The following is a 17,404-nucleotide window of genomic DNA, read 5'->3' as shown; positions in this document are numbered from 1 at the left end:
ATAAATGTTCATATTGTTGGTTCTTTAGACATCTCACAGTAAAGTACTGTGTAACAAATATTTTAATCAAACTAATCACTCATCCAAATGATACCAAACTTGACAGTGCGCAAGCATTGCAAAATGAATCATTAATTAGACTGATTTTTTTTTTAATGCTTTGCATCTACATTCTACTGTTTATGATATCCAATGCTGATTTGCATTCAGAACAGTGGATGGTTATTTCGTGGGAATAATCTTGGAATCCATATGGTTATTTCTTAGCAATTCAATTCAATTCAATTTTATTTATATAGCACCAAATCACAACAAAAGTCGCCTCAAGGCGCTTCATAGATACAGAGAAAAACCCAACAATCATATGACCCCCTATGAGCAGCACTTTGGCGACAGTGGGAAGGAAAAACTCCCTTTTAACAGGAAGAAACCTCCGGCAGAACCAGGCTCAGGGAGGGGCGGGGCCATCTGCTGCAACCGGTTGGGGTGAGAGAAGGAAGACAGGATAAAAGACTACAATCTACAGATATCAAAAGAAAATTAGCAGGACCATTATCATCAAGTCTACTGACTTAAATTTGAAGAAACTGTGTAAAATGTGTATAGACGTGATTGAGAAACATGGTATTTATTTATATTCTGAACAGGTGCTCCTGAACTGAATAAATGAGGATTTTTACTATCACCATTATTACATTATCAATGTTAATTTAGCAGATTGTAATAAACACATTGCCAGCCTGTCTGTAAATTCACTCCCACCCGACGCAACAATATATTTTTGGAACATTTTTGAGCATTTGCCCTAGAGCCATATCAGCTCTATCAGTATACAAACACCTCTCCAAACCACATCTATCAACTCCAAAGCTTTCACTGAAAAATCAACATTTATTATACTCTGAATATTTGCTGTGTACACGAACTTGTTATGGCTGTGTCTTGCTTTACAACTAACTTTGAGTCCCTGTCAGACTTTGCATGCGAAGCATTCAATATTTCAAAAGATCAAAACTTTTTGAAAACTCTCTCTCCTTTACTGTCTGATTTAATTAGGCTGACATTAAAGGTCCATCTTTTGCAACTGCTGGAATCTGTTCTGGCTTTTGTTTTGCAGTATGACTTTGTCGAGCTACTGGACGGCAGTCGGCTTATCGCCAAAGAGCATCGGGCTCTGAGTGAACCGGACACAAGGGCCCGCTCAGACCCAGTTGCCGTCCACCAAGCCGGATTCATCCAGTACCTGGACTCAGGAGTGTGGCACTTTGCGTTTTATAATGACGGACGGAACGTGGAGACGGTGTCCTATAACACCATCATCCAAGGTATGAGGACACGCATCTGCTATGAGAACGAGTGCAGTTGAAATAGTGTGTAATAACATGTTCAGAAGACTTTAATTTAGCTGTGCCTGCATGAACAAACACTTAGATATTTGGAAAATCTGGCTGCCACACAAACACGCTGAGCTTTTTAAACTTTGAGAAAGCAAAGAGGCAGATCTGGGCTCTGGGAGGGTAGTGGATTATTGTGCTCAACACTATAATGCAAGACCATACACAGCATTGATCCTTCCCTCCTAACAACCTCTTCAGTGTTCTGAAGTCTGTGAAATTTCCTTGTGGGTTTTGCGGTAGGAAAAACACTGAGGTTGAGTTAACGTTTTTTTCTTTTTCTATTTCCTTCGGGGGGTTCCATTGATCCGGCCCTACAAATATAAAGGTATTGACGTGTGAGGTCAAAATTGCCTGGGTCCGACGCTAGCTCAATGAACATCCAATACAAGCTAGAGTAATAACAAAAAAGTTTGCCCCCTTAACGCAGATCAAAATGAGGGTCCCAGTCTTTTGGGGGTGCCTTTTATGAGCGATGGTCTGTTGAATGAACACAAGATCTGTCTGTAGGATATGTCAGATTAACTTCAACTCGGAGAGGATTTGAGTTGTAAACACTCAGGAGATTGCATTGCTTGTGTGGGCATGATCAGTCATTCAAGGGTTTGGGGTGGTGGTGAAGCGTTAGAGGAAATAAGAAAAAGGAAATTGTGTCAAGGAAATACATTTGTTGTAATTTAAAATGCCTTTGTGGCTTTTACTTAACATGGCTTACATGGGAACAATTGGGCTGCAGAATAGTGTTATGGAGGCTTAGACCTTATTCAGACGTGGACAAATAGCTGTAAATGTATGCCATGACTGATACAAGCACTGCAGATAAGAGATGCTTAGAAATTCTAAATTAATGCAGGGGGGGATAAAAGAAAAATTGCTGGCTTGGCTGTCCTGCAGTATTTCACACATTTTTACAGTTGTCAAATGTTATATTAAAGAGGAAATTTAGATTTGTTGTAATGTGACAATCTGACGAGTTATTAATTGTTGGAATTACACGCTGCTGTACCCACAGAATCGGTGACAGAGTGCACACACAACTGCTATGGGAACGGGGAGTGTATGGCAGGATCGTGTCACTGTTTCCCAGGATTCATAGGACCATATTGTTCCAGAGGTAATTGCTCAGCGTCTTTATTCATCTTAAAGGGTCGGTTCAACTAAATTAAAAACAAACAAAGACAGCTATATATATGTGTGCTTTAGAAAATTGGATTGCCATAATAGAACTGAAGTAAATACACTTTTGTTTTTATAATGGTGTGTTTGTCAGTTGGTAGGTTTCCAGCAGTCTCAAACTAGAAATGCAGAATTTGCCGTTTAGACAGTTTAAAGAGACTCCAGTGGATATATTCAGGCATTGCTCGTCCACCAGAAAGAACAGCTCAAATATAATATTTGCTTATGTATTGTACAGGCCTTTTCTGTGTGTAGGTCTGTCTATCTAGCTATCTGTGACCTGCTCCTGTAAGACTGAGGTGCTTCCTGTTCTGATTCAGTTTCAGTTTTATTTGTCATATGCAAGTTAGCACAGGGTCAACATTGCAATGAAATGTGTTTGATGAGCAGCAGTCACTCAGCAGCATGATACAGTAGGAGAAAATATAATAAAATATAATAAAATAAAATAAAATATAAAAATAGTAAGGAGCTAAATATTAGAGAGACATGGTGAAAGAGAAAAGATGACTACATATATATGTATCTATAAATATAAATATATGTACACTAGTGATTAAATAAGAAAATCTTGAAAAGAAATATGACGGGAGGGCAGATGGGATATTGCACAGGAATGAGCAGCAGAAAATTACAGTATTGCACTTTAAATATAAATATCAATAACAATAAAGTGAAGTGACCAGTGCAGATTAAACAGAGTACTTGTGAAGCTGCAAGGTAGCTTCTGAGTGTGTCCTGTGGACTGTGTTGTTTGTGTTTAAGTGTTGTGGTTGAGGTGTCGTATGGCTTGGTGGTAAAAACTGTTTTTAAGTCTTGTAGTCCGAGCAGACAGACTCCTGTAACGTCTGCCAGATGGTAACAAGGAGAACAGCTTGATTCTTGATACGATTTGTGTTCTGGCTTTTGGTCATCACAGGCTATAACTGTACTTGCACTTAACTGTTGCAGTTTCACATTATTGACAACTAACTCCAGCATCTTCATCACTTTCCATTTGGAACCATGCAGATGTTCCTGCTTCCCAGATCAATTTGCTTTAAAAAAAAAAAAAAAAGTGATATATAGTTACGAGCAGAAGGTCCTGAGTTCAATTCCACCACCTGCTTTCTGTGTGGATAGTGCTCTCCAGGTACTCCAGCTTCCCCCCACTGTGTAAAGTGCAAACAGCTGTCTGTCTAAGGATAAGAGGAAGCAAATGGATGGAGAAATAGATACATTTTAACTACAAGTTCAGTTTAAAACAAGTGCACAATCGATACGTGAATACAAAGTTGTATCTGGGAACATAATTTGCCTACCAACCACTCTAAAGACTCGAGGAAGTTTTCATTCTCTTGGCTGTTTTTTTGGCAAGCTAAGCCTGCGGGCTTTAAATTATAGACAAAAAACTGTATCAGATTTCTCATGTAACTGCAGATCTACAGTATTTCTGATATTTTCCCATCTACATTAGATGAAAAACAAAAAAACAATACAGAATGATAAAAATGTACCTGGTGTCTTTCTTCAGCCGCCTGTCCGGTGTTGTGCAGCGGTAACGGCCAGTACACCAGGGGGCGCTGTCAATGCTACAGCGGCTGGAAAGGCACCGAGTGCGACGTTCCTGCGTCCCAGTGTATTGATCCTCAGTGCGGGGGACATGGGCTCTGTGTTGCTGGAAACTGTGCGTGCAACACAGGACACAAAGGAACCAACTGTGAACAAGGTAACCTGAAAATAAGAATTCTTCCCTCTGGATTCAAAGCGGCAAGATGCAACATATTCCTGTGTGAAGCTCGGGGGGGGAATCGACACAGTCCATTGGTGAAACAATTGGTGTTTTCGACTCCACCGAGCAGATAATGCTTTGGATGTCGTTATTGATACGGGTTGTATGAATTAACTCCCTCTTAGTGTTTCGAACACATCAGGGTACACGCTGGAACAGATTGAGCAGAGTCTATTGATGCAGTCACCTATTGGAAGACTCCACAGATGAAGACACTTGCTAAAATCAATCAGTCAATGGCATCTGTTCCTCTGCTTACTAAGGAAGTGCTCCTTCTTCTCTCTTGTCAAGCTCTTTCACCTCCCCCGTTCACTTCAGTACTTCGGTGCATTTAACTTTATTGATCTCCACGCAGACAAAAAGCAATTATAAGCTCCGATTTACAGCTTACAGGAGCTTTTGACCTTACATGTAAAATGCTATTAAGTTCTTTAATGAATATACTGTGGTTTTCTTTGAAGTGAAACAATATGGGAAGCAAACATTTATGGGAGGAAGCTGCTTTTGTAGCTCCAAGTAAGGGCTCCAGTTTGACAAATTGGCAAATAATCATTATCAGCGTCCGAGTAGATATAGAAATGCACGGCGCAATCAGCACTAGAAGAAGCAGAAAAACGTTGCAGGAAATTATCCCTTGTTAGTAATGGGTTGATTATGTTGGTCATAATTGCCAATTATTAACCTAGATCAGCAAGTTGGTCTGCAAATTGTTAATAGTAATTGATTGTATCTGTCTAGACACTAATTGTGCTGCTTTTCCTATCGCCTGTAATGGAGCATAATTATGCTGCCAGTATGTTGGAAGCACCCTATAATATACCGTAGAGGAACTGGTTGAACATAGGGTGGAAAATTACTACTGGCCACCACCAAACCCTGCAAAAAAATTTCAGCTGCGCCTCACCAGCCATCATCTGACACTCAAGTATTTCCACTCTAAAATGATTTTTGGCTGGTAGCAGACTCAAAGTGGCCAGGGTAAATAAGTAGGGTTATATCCAATCTAAAAGTGGTAAACTGACATTGCTGTCACACTTGCTGTGTGTCCTCAGTGGACTGTGTGGACCCGACGTGCTCTGGTCACGGAGCCTGTCATCATGGCGAGTGCCACTGTAACCCAGGCTGGGGAGGGATCAGTTGTGAGATCCTGAAGAGCACTTGTCCAGAGCAGTGCTCCAGTCACGGCACCTTCAACACCGACTCGGGAACCTGCATCTGCGAGGCGAACTGGACAGGTGCCGACTGCTCCATAGGTCAGAACGCTTTTTCGCTTTCTTTCCACCTCCTAAAGCTGTCGTGATTTCAGGTTATATAATAATTACTATTTTCAAAGTCATTAAAGAATAATTTTATTCAATAATTCATTTTAATTAACAGTTTGCTCAATGAAACCTTAATGTGATGAAAAACAGTGACACACACATACCTTAAGGTCAAGAAGAAATCTGTGAATTGGAACTAAATATGAATATGAATAAAAACGTATCGCACTGGATCTCAGCAATCTTTGACCATTTACCTTGAAAGGTGACACACTATTTAATACCGTTCTGTTTCGTTCCTTTGCTTTCCTGTCAACCGACTAAACGAGCTTCAGCTTTAATTTGATTTTCATTAATATACTGACAGAAGTTTGCCTTGTTTCTGTCGCAGCTCTGCTTTTGGTCTTTTTCATATTTTAGGCACATTTTCAAATTCTACACATTTGCCAAAATAGAATTAAAGCAAGTTGGTGTTAAATCTGTAGTCTTTTATTGTATTTGTCTGTCACATTGCTGATTAGTGCAGGGTTGTTCCCCAAACAAGTCAATGCAGACAGTGCAGCGAGATCTATAGTATTTTTTTTTTCACTTTTTTGTTGAAGAAGTTTCTCTAACGAATAATTGGTACCAGATTTCTCTGCGTGTATTCCAAATAAACTCCCCCTCTTGCTGTGCACAGACACCGGGTATCGAAAACAGCAGATGTGAAATCCTTTATTACCGGTTTTAAGTTGAAATAAAAGCTGTCTCACACAGCGCGGTGCATCTACTTCTGGTTATCTTATTAAGAAACCTAAACAACAATTATTTCAATTTTGAGTAGAAATTAAAAAAAAGGAATTAGAAGAGAAATTTGTGTGATTTATGATTTGATCTTTAATAATTTAACAAAAAAAAAAAAAACGACACAATTTGAGGTAATTTATCACTGATGTTTTTGAAATATCTTTAAAAGAACATTGAAGAACAATTTGTTTTCCTAAATGAATATGCCACGTTTTGGAATGAACATTTTAAATCAGTCATAAATCAGTGTTTCTCAGCTTTCTCACACATAAAGCATAAAGGAAACAAAATTATTCATTTGTTGAATCATAGCCTGGGACTGCACCAACAGATAATGATGAATAGGAGTTTGGCTGACTGACATTTCTCATCTAAAGAGCCATGAATACATGTTGCTTTGGTGTTTTATGAGCGCTGCTGTTGGTTACACCTTTTTTATACCACCCCGTTTCTTGTTTATTTTCACAATACAACATTTTCAACTAAAGACAGTATGTTTTATGATGAGGAAGCGTTCCCATACGGGCAAATGGGAATAACAATAGCAAATGTCTGTTTACATGACACAAACACTCCAAAAAAAAACCCCAAATCTCAGCTGTTTACCAAGTGAAAGTAAGAAAGTAATTTCACCTGACTCCAGGAAACAAACCCGATACAAAGGCTTTGTTGGATATAAGGAGACAAATAATGACATGAGTCACTCATGTTTGGACATAAGTCTAGACCAGTGGTTCTTAACCTTGTTGGAGGTACCGAACCCCACCTGTTTCATATGCGCATTCACTGAACCCCTCTTTAGTGAAAAATAAAATGTGATTTTTTTCAAATTCAAGACATAGATATGTTTTTTACTGGTGCACAAAATGTATGCATGTCATGAGGCTCTGCTGAACCCCTAAAATCCAACTCACCGAATCCCTAGGGTTCGATCGAACCCAGGTTAAGAACCACTGGTCTAGACTGAAATCTGTCCTAGTTCTGCTAAGTTCATGCTTTGCTTTTCTTCCTAAACTTTCTTTGTTAAAAAACCTACAAAACCAGCATATGACTTTGCTTAAATTGGATTACCAGATCAGATGGGTTTTGATTTGCTTACCAGTTTGAACCTAAATGATTTTTTTTGTCATAGGCTGAATAACTCAAACTGCCGATGTGATCACACCGTCAAAGTTGTGTAGTGAACACTTGTAGCGTGCGCAGATTATAAACACAGCATATGTTCAGGACAAAAGCGTCGACTCCACGCTACTTTTGCGTGACCTGGCATATGTTCTTCTTGAAGAGCAACACAAATGTATTTTTAACATCATAAATGCAATGTAGTTTTGCTGCAGCTTTAGGTTTATTTCCGAGGAGATGAGAACAATTAGTATTCCCAGCTGCTCACAGCACACCCTTTTCATTCGTTACCAGGTTTGCATTCAGGCGGTTTATCTCTCGACACAGGTAGGTGACATGATAGTTCAAAGGCTGGCCCCTCCCATCTGTTATCTGTGCGTGAGATGTAGATGATTTATTTGCAGTTCCCCCCTCTTGGAATACACTATTTCTGTGTGTGTGTGTGTTAAAACCAGAGAAAAACACATGCTGAGTCAAACAATTAAAACCAGAAAGTTGGAGTTTGTTTCCGTCAGTATAAAAGGCTGTTGAATATATTACTTTTGGCTGAACTTCAAGCAGAAATGAAAGCATAAGAAGGCTGGATGGCACGTTTGAGATGCCTGTGCGGGCTTTTTGAAGCAGCATGTAGCCAGTTTGGTTGGCACTCAAGAAAAGAAAAAAAGGAATTTTGTTGGTGAAAAAGATTTCTTCTTTTCTTTTGTGTCTCACTTTATTTTCAGTGTTTTGAAAGAGAAGTAATTTGTTATTCTATTAAACCTTTTGACATTTCAAACACAATCCTCTCACTCAGCAAGATATCTCAGGCTTGTCAATAGTGAGGAGTGAGGGTGGCCTCAGTGCGGTCCACAACTTAGGGAGTTTACTCACCTGGGTGGGTGGAGAATTTCTTCGTAATTAATGCTGCGGTTCTTCTTTAATTAAATAAACTTTAATTAACAAGCGCGTAGCATGAATCGACCGCCCACAACCTCTCAGTCAGGGGCATGTTAAAGGCAGATAAACACTTTTGGACTAATGAAAAATTGATTGCATAGATTCTATGGGAAGGAGGTATTCCTTTGGAATTGAATGACTCCTCTCCAGAGGCACACTTAATATTCTACAGTGTCGGCTCAGCTTAATCAGAACCATCCAAGGTCCGTCAATCGAAGAAAAACTCTATTCAGAATGCTGGAACAGAGAGTTAAAAGAGCCTCAGTGAAGGGGATGAACATGGAGAAGGAGCAGGGTTTTAAAAGAAAAAAAAACATGAACATCTAAGACTTGTTACATTTTGGGCAGCAGAATGAAGCTGGCTAATTTGCTTTCACTGACAGCTATACCAAGTTTTAAAAAAGGACCTAACTTTTTCGTCATGCGGCTCTCAATTTTCTAGAGCATTTATAGTCACTTAAAATTTGAGGAGATACTTGAGCTTCTTTCGTCTCGCACACTGACGCCTATTGTCACAGCGGAAAGCTTTATGGCTCTTCTGTTCGAAAGCTTTGATAGAAGCTCTTAGTTCCAGGAAATCAACATTTCTTATTCCCAGACAAGAGCAGCCACAGATTGTTGAGCATTAGCTTTAGCCTGGTACAGACTGATTTACTTACCACCCATGGATTCAATCATTTGAATTTTGTAAAGATAACACAGATTTATAACAGCTGCTCGGTTTTTTTTGTAGAACTCCATACTTGAAGACATGCTGATCTAACATTTTATAAGAACCCACTTAAATCCATAACCCTCGCCTCAGTCTGCCAAGACGCCATGCAAATGAGTGTTCGTAATATGTAAAACCTTAAAAGTGGTTGTTTTGGAAGTTTTTGGATACACAGTAATTGCAGTGTTTCATTGTTCAATGCTTTTATGGCGATGACAGGCTTTGTTTCATTTGATGGGAACCACACTTGTAAAAAAAAACAGTTTGTGAAATAATTTGAATAAAAAAAAATAGTTACAGGAGCTACGGCAAAAGCAAGAAATTAACTGTTGATTGTGCGCGTGCTGGAAAGAAATGAGCATTAGTTTTACTGAAAGATGTTATTGAGAAATAAATTTCCTATCAGCTAGATGTCGAATGATTCATACATTATTAATAAGAAGACCAAGTGCTTATTTTTATATACCTATAAAGTAGAGGTGGGAATCACCATACATCCCACGATACAATATTATCACAATACTTAACGCACGATACGATATTATTGCAATTTTTTAAAATATTTTGCGATATTCAGATTCTGTACATAAAGGTAAACTTTATCAATATTCATTTTATCTAATATCAAAGTCTCACACTCAGTCTTTCTCTCATTTCAGTTTTATTGTTGACAAACTGAACGGTTTGTATCACAGTCTAGTCCAACTTAACTGAATCAACCATCTGGTACAATTACAGCTATTCTGAACTATGCAGTTTATGAAAACTATGCAGCCCCTTCAGCAACTGAAGAATTTGAAAGTAAATTAAAACAAAATATAATTTTACATTAAATAAAAAAGTTTTAAACTTAATTAAAATAAAACATGTCTTAAATTAAAATAAGTAAACTGTCATGTTTATTGCTGCCAAAACAAGTTAAACACATTTGGACAGTGAAGGAATGTCAGGATTCTTGCTCAGAAAAAGGATCAACATGCTCTGAAGTCAGAGCACAAAAACCTTTTTTGTAACAAAATATCGATTTCTGCTGTCCCTGTATCCATACATTATTAGCAAACAAAATATCACCATACTACACAGTATCAATTTTTTCCCCCACCCCTACTATAAAGAGTCTATAAGTGATTATTTTATACACTTTGCTATCTAAAGAAGTAGCACAAAGCAACTTCTCAGGTTAAGGGGAAAAAAGAGAAAAGTCCAAGGTGCCCATTTCTTCCAAATGCAACTTGTATTGGGCTCAGAAAGCAGATAAACCTTCATAGACTTAATGTTAAAAGGCCAAACTTGAGAGAAGAAGAAAAGCAGGTTTACAGCCTGGTACAAAAAAAAAAAAGAAGTTCATTTTATGGGATTTTTTTTTTATGTATTATCCACTGGTTAAGTCTGACGTCATTTCCAGGTCCAAAGACTCCTTTGGTTCCCAAAATCAAACACTCGGGGGCGGGTAAAAGTTAAAAACAGTCTGAATTCTTTCAGCTCCAACAAAATAATCAGTGTGGCTGTTCTCCCAGGTTTTTCAATAAAGTTTAACATCCAAGAAGCTATGAAAACAGGATTTACAAAGTTTAGTGGAGTTGGAACTTTGCAAGAAGTTAGCTCTTTAGTTTCGGGAAAAAAACAACAACAAAAATGGCTTTTCTATCATTATGGACATAAACAGAAATGCAAAAATAAATAACAACAACATTTGAAGAGTTAGTAAAGGTGGGTTACCTGACTTAGAATCAAATGATAAATAATATATAATTATTTTTTCCCTCAGTAAAAGGTTTTGTTGAAGGTAAACGGGCAAAGCCAAACATAAAGCAAGAAAAATGCTGAAAACAGATCAAACCTCCATTAATAGAACGTCTAAGATCACATCCACAACACGAGTTTAAATATATTGATGTGTTGTTTGAATTACTGTGGAAAAAGTCATGACCCAAAGCTTAATATCAACAGTGAAGCGCAGGATAGTCGAAGAGCACCTGCTATGGTTGACTTTTGACAGCAGTACAGTCAAACATTCACACAACCAATAGAAACACAGAATGACCAGAGCAGGCTCATGTAATACACAGAAATTCCATATTACAGGCACAGCGCAGCAGCCAGTGCAACCATCATTTCCGACTCGGTCAACCTAGCGGTCGGCGCACAGCATGTCGCTTTTTGTGTGAAACGGCCCTGATTTTTTTCTGAAGCATCCACATAGTCATAGAAATGATTCTTTCTATTAAATAAAACAGCATCACGACACGTTAGAAAGACTGCAGCCTCTGTGGCTGCACGAAACATGATTGATACAGCACTGCTTAACAAGCGAGAGGGGCTTCTCTGAAAGACAGGTTGTGGGTTGACAGACGGCTAATTAGAGTCACTGAACGGGAGCTATCCTCCATGTTTGTAGTGTTTGATCCTTTTAGCGCATTTTAAATTTAATTATGTTACAAATTTTACGATTTTTTTGTGGACAGTTATTTAAGATCGTGCCAGAGGTCTCGCTGTTTTTTTCTCTTCGTATTTCTTTGTTTTTTTGTCAATCAGTTAATTTCTAGTATTATTTATCCATCCATCCACTTGCTTCCACTCGCCCTTACGACAGATGGCATGTTATTATTTATGTTGGTGCTAATTAGCATGTACTTATCTGTGTGATGCATCCATATAGTGTATGAATGCACCCTGCTAGCCTTAGCTGATAACTTGGCACTCTACCCTTTCATCAAAATATAGCTGTTTCTGGCTCCAGACTACAACATGGCAACTCCCCAAATACCAAACTCAGAGATTCAAAATGGTGCAAACAAATGGCTGAATCGTATGTTTTCAGAGCTTTTTCTCTTTCTTTGTTTCGTTGTTTGTCTGCACCTTGCTGAGAGGCGAAAGGAATGTGGGAGGTGTGGCCAACACGAGTGCTCCAATGGGACATGCAGAACCTTTAATTTTTCATTCCTTCAGTGTGCATTTGAACTAGTTTCTGTAATCCCGTGCACATTGCCGTGTAGAGTCGTTTAAAGGCTACATGGGAAACATAGGATTTTCACCTGGATCCATAAAAGTGATCATGTCATATGTCAAGATTAATATGATAAATTGTAGATGAAGAAATATTATTTTTTCTCACCACTCAGTCTGCATTTTGGTAAAGTAGCAGCAGGATAAAACTTAAAAGGACATTTTTTTCTATGCAAATTTTTTTTTTTTTTTATGTCTGTCGTGCATTCCAGCCTACACTCTTTTTAAAAAGAATTGTTTCCACAACAAGTCCACTGAGATCCATATCGCACAAGAAAGCAGCAAAGGCCTGACATTTCCCGTGCATAACGACGCGTCTTAAACATTCTTTTAACAGATAGCAGTAATTTTGACTCTTTAGATGAAATAGTGTCAGACATTGAAGTAGTTGCCCTGCAGTGTCGGGATTTTTCTTGCACGGTTTTTATGTCTTGTTTACAGTTAAACTTATTGGCCCACTTTCACTGAGGAAGCTCACACTTAGCAAACATCAGAGTGTTTTTTTTCTGCGTTGGCAGATGCATCTATTCAGCATACAAAAATACACGAGTCTAGAAGGGAGGGGGGAAAAAGACTTTTCAAGAAACAGAAGCTACATGTCTCCATGGCTCTTTTTTTTTTGCGACAGAGGTGTGTGTGGTGGACTGTGGCCCCCACGGCTCCTGCATAAGTGGTGTGTGTCACTGCGAGGAAGGCTGGACAGGACCAGAATGTGAGCAGAGGGACTGTCACCCACGCTGCATCGACCACGGAGTCTGCCGAGAGGGCAAGTGTGACTGCCACCAGGGCTGGACGGGTGAACACTGCACCATCGGTGAGCCATGGTGACACATACAGTACCGTACACCTACACACCCTTGACAGAAGGGCACAAACTGCAGAGGAAATTCATTTATGGGCAGATTTAAAAGGGCAGCTCTGGAGTGTGAATGTCAGGATTTTCAGCGCAGCTTCAAGCATCAGGCACAGATTGTGGTACTGCTGTCGCTACTTACCTTTTCAATACAACTACCTTAGCATGGCAAGTGATGAGGAGTTTTTGATGATATTCACAGAGCTTAGAGGTAAACAACTGCGCCTTGCAATCCAATTTTCAGAGATCACTGAATCAAACGCTGCATCCGGGATCTTTATCCTTATCTTCCTTTTTTTAATGTTTATTTATATATTTATATATCTTCTAAACCTTTCTGTGTCTTATAACATTTCTTCTAAATGTCTGTCAGACACAGTCAGCGTTGGAGGGTAACTCAAAAAGATTTACTTACTGCTACATGTTTATTACGGATTTTTTACATCAGTTTATCAAACCTGTCGCATTTTTGAAACTATATAAAACCTTTTTGTCTCAATAACTAACCAGATGCAATAACAAAGCACTAAATATTTAGGTGCTGGAGAATAGAATAATCCAAATTTTATGGTATAAACGCTTTTACAATAATTACTGGGCATTTTAGTGTCAGATTTTCCTTCAGAGTGACTGTATTTACACGGTCTTGCTGCTTTTTCAGTAAAAGCTTTGAGTGCTTCCACGCCCACTAGCTTCGGTGACTATACTGAACATAACAACACCATTTTTTAATGTATTCATTCCGTTCATTGTTATTAATTTGATCAATTTGATTATTTATTTTTAATTTTTTTTCGTTGGCTGCTGATCCTTTTGGCCACCAGCTTCTGTTCAACGAATCTATTTGTCTTTTACCTGCTGTCAAATATTGCGGTGAGTATAAATGCACTGGAGGTGGATTAAAACTAGAATGAAATCTTGGAAACAGAGAGAAACTCGACAAAAATGAATTTCTGCTACAAGGTTGCCAGTTTTGCTTTTAAATCAAGATGTAACGAAACGTTTTCCGAGTTTAAAAAATGAAGCGCCGGGATCTTACGCGCAGATGTTATCTCGTCTCTTTAGAGAGAAGGAAAAAAATCTTCTTGCGACGCCGTATTACAATTAACTTTGTAATTTAGAGCATCGGTTTAGATATTCAACCTTTCGCCTGCTGAAGTGACGCCTCTTTCAGCGAGTCAAGGGCAGGTATTTAGGGAGCCAAAAAGCCACGGGTAGGCCTCTTTGGAATATCATTTTCCTGAAATGGCAGTGCTTCACCTGGCATTAATGAGGATAATGAGTTCTGAGATGTCACTTCCTATTGACCTTTAACTCAAGCTTCCTTCACACCTTACCCTTTGTCAAAGGTCCTGTAGTTAAACCTTGACCCGCCGCTTCAAGCAGCATTCCCCCAAGTGTAATTTCCAACCTCTCAATGACGATACATTCTCTCTGAAACAAAGATCTAGCACTCCAAACTCTTGAACCCTAATTATGTATTTACAAGTTCTCTCATCAGCAATCCCGCTGTCCGCAGCACAAATCCATCTCCGAGGGGAGACGAGATTGCAGCGAGGGAGTTGTTGCAGGGGTCACATTCCTGATCTTATTAATCTTTCCCTCCTCAGCGCCGACTGTGCATCGTCCATTTTCGCTTTCTTTCCTTCCTTCTGTTTAAGGTTCCCAGCAGGAAAGTAACTCCTTGCTTTGGATGCAGGGTCAATGAATAGGCAGTGCGTTACCTTTTCTTCGACAACCGGGAGCCTATTTTGTCTTTCAAACCCTGAATAACTGCCATTTGCACAAAGCGTCTTTTAATCACATTACATGGTCAGAGTTTGAATAGAGGACTTCCTTGGCCATTGTGTTGTCACATGGATCTAGATCCTGTTTCATATGCAAGGCTTAACCCATTCTCGCTGCTTTCTCAGTACTGCAGTTTTCCGCTAAGGTGTTTTTGATTTGTCTTTGTGTGCTGCTGGTTCGTTGGCACGCTGTTGTTAAAATCGCTGAAGGAGAGATGATGGGGGGGAAAAAAAAGTGTAGCATTCTGCTTCATGATGCATTCATATTGGAATGAGGCCGAGCCTATACTCCTGACAAGCAGACGGTAAAATGTTTTGAAGCAGACCCAGATTAAACTGGCTCATACACTCTGACAACAAAGAGTGTTATAACACACAGATATAAAGAGAAACAGTGCGCTCGCCGTTATTTTAGACCATCTTTCTATGGCAAAGTAAAGCAGCTGGAGAGTTTGAAAATGAATATTTCACTGGGAACATATTGCCGAATTCTTTTATGTTGCATCTATAATTCTGATTAATCACTTAGTGCTTTAATTAACATCTAGACTCACTTTTTAAATGCTAGATCAGCGGTCCCCAACCCCCGGGCCTCGGACCGGTACCGGTCCGTGAGTCGTTTGGTACCGGGCCGCGAGAGTTGAGGCTCTGTATAGTTTTCAGGGTTTTTATCGGTTTTCAGCATTATTTTGTTATCGTTTTTATCGTTAACTCTGTTTTCCTTGGTCTTTTCACGTGTGTTATGAATAAATCTTCTTTTTTCGGTACCGGTACTAGTTTTATTTTGTTGTATTTATCCGCGACACCTTAAAGGCCGGTCCGTGAAAATATTGTCGGGCATAAACCGGTCCGTGGCTCAAAAAAGGTTGGGGACCGCTGTGCTAGATGTTTCCTCTTGATGTAGCAAAACTGTGGATCCATCCTTCTAAATATGCTTCTTCTCTTTCTTCTTCTTCTCTCACATAAATGTCCTACTTGTCAGTTCCCCCCCTATTTACATATCTTTAACTAACTTCTTCTTATGTCCATTCTCTTTTCTATTTTATGTTTGTGTGCCTGCCTGTCTGTCTCTTTGCAACTGCGTCTTGGCTTACATGTAATAGCCCTGGATTCAAGAGTATCAGGTAACAAAACAAAAAAAAAACACTTTACACTTGAAAATTACACACTAGATATTTTTTTTCTGAGCCAGCCTTTATTTTGCTTAAAAAAATGTGAACTGTGTTAGCAATGGGTGAGCTCACCGCTTCCCTCTCTTTCAGTAATATCAATAACATCCTGTCACTCATGCTTAATATTAGCTATTCGGCTCAATCACCATAACCACTGTGATACATACAGAGGAGAGAGATTGAAATTAGAGCAGCAGCTAACACGTGGGGAGGACAGCAATAATCTTCGGGGAAACTACCTGCAAAGCTTCTTTTCCAAATATTTAAACCAAGTTGGCAGGTACATCAGCTTTATGCCAACCACGGTTTCCACTTTTTGTACTCCCTGTAAGTTACAATAAGTAAATGTGTTTGTCAGTCTTAGCTCTCTGCCACCACAGCGATAAGTAATTTTCTTTTCCAAATGTTTCCCTTTCCTCGGTTGTGTAATAGGAGCAGTCAAGATAGGATATAAAGGTAAATTGAACCACTACCCCCCCAAGGGAGATTGTCACGAACAATCCCTCCCTGCTCTTTGTCTTTCCTAGCACGGCGTATATACACCTGTTTTATGTCCAAGTCGATCATAATGTTTCTGCTGTGATCCTGCTCCCCTCGATATGTCCCCTCATTTCCTGTCCGTCCTTACCAGTCTCACACCAGACTCCACGGTCCCTTCTCCTCCCTGTCTTAATTCCCTGTGTCTGCCAGATTAAACGCCCTGAACTGGTGTGGTTTAGTCATGTTTGGGCTCCCTGTCTTCACCCTCCACTAAAAGGAATGCGATCTGGCAGCAAGTGCACTGTTTTCTGTAAATGTGGAGACTCTAGACCCTCCCTCCTCTTCTCACTCTTCTCCCTGCTATTTACATACACTTCCTCTTCCCTTTGATGTTGCTGTTACTTCACATGAGTGCTTCTAACATCTGCAATGTACTACTCCTGCTTTAATTCTATTCAGGCAACAACAAAAAAAAGAAAAAGCAATGAACTTCCAAGACAGTGTTTCGAGCCTCTTAAATGGGATTTGTGCAACTTTTAACTAAAATAAAAGAAGAAGAAGAGCTGATTCACATATAAACAAGAAAATTGTTGGGGAATTGACATTAAGAGACTGCAGTTCATTTAAAAATCACAGTATGAGGATCCGTGTAACCTTAAAAGATGAAGAGCCATCCAGAGTTTGATTTAAACACAAAATCACTGCTGTGAGCATTTGACTCAACAAGCATCCGCAGCATCTCCCACTGGCTTTTCAACAGTAAGTAACCGACTGAGATGGTTTGTTGTCCTTTTATCCCATATATTTCCCTTTACGCTGCGGTTGCACATTATAGTAAAACTCATGTGAAACGACCGTAACGCCTCACAACTCCCCACCTCCCCCGCCCCCCATCCCCAGTCCTGTTGGAGGTGTATTGTACCGTACGTTCACTTATTACTGTCTTT

At 39.4% G+C, this 17,404-nt stretch overlaps 1 protein-coding gene across 5 annotated transcripts in view; it reads left to right on the top strand.

Annotated features, from left to right (window-relative positions):
* si:dkey-237h12.3 (teneurin-3) overlaps positions 1-17,404 on the top strand; it is a 145,156-nt gene that overhangs the window by 86,933 nt on the left and 40,819 nt on the right. For 3 of the 5 annotated variants that reach the window (XM_087846337.1, XM_087846364.1, XM_087846345.1), the window contains 7 exons: positions 1,118-1,325; positions 2,407-2,508; positions 4,084-4,278; positions 5,394-5,594; positions 12,794-12,979; positions 15,909-15,929; positions 16,410-16,433. In XM_087846337.1, coding sequence (XP_087702463.1) covers positions 1,118-1,325; positions 2,407-2,508; positions 4,084-4,278; positions 5,394-5,594; positions 12,794-12,979; positions 15,909-15,929; positions 16,410-16,433 — 937 coding nt within the window. The remainder of the gene's footprint in view (positions 1-1,117; positions 1,326-2,406; positions 2,509-4,083; positions 4,279-5,393; positions 5,595-12,793; positions 12,980-15,908; positions 15,930-16,409; positions 16,434-17,404) is intronic. The other 2 variants (XM_087846358.1, XM_087846352.1) reach the window with 1 other exon arrangement.

Source organism: Neolamprologus brichardi, chromosome 2, assembly GCF_056152115.1.
Source record: "Neolamprologus brichardi isolate AB-2024 chromosome 2, ASM5615211v1, whole genome shotgun sequence".
NCBI classification, from domain to species: domain Eukaryota; kingdom Metazoa; phylum Chordata; class Actinopteri; order Cichliformes; family Cichlidae; genus Neolamprologus; species Neolamprologus brichardi.
Note: the sequence above shows the minus strand (reverse complement) of the source record. Positions and strands in the feature narration are given on the sequence as shown.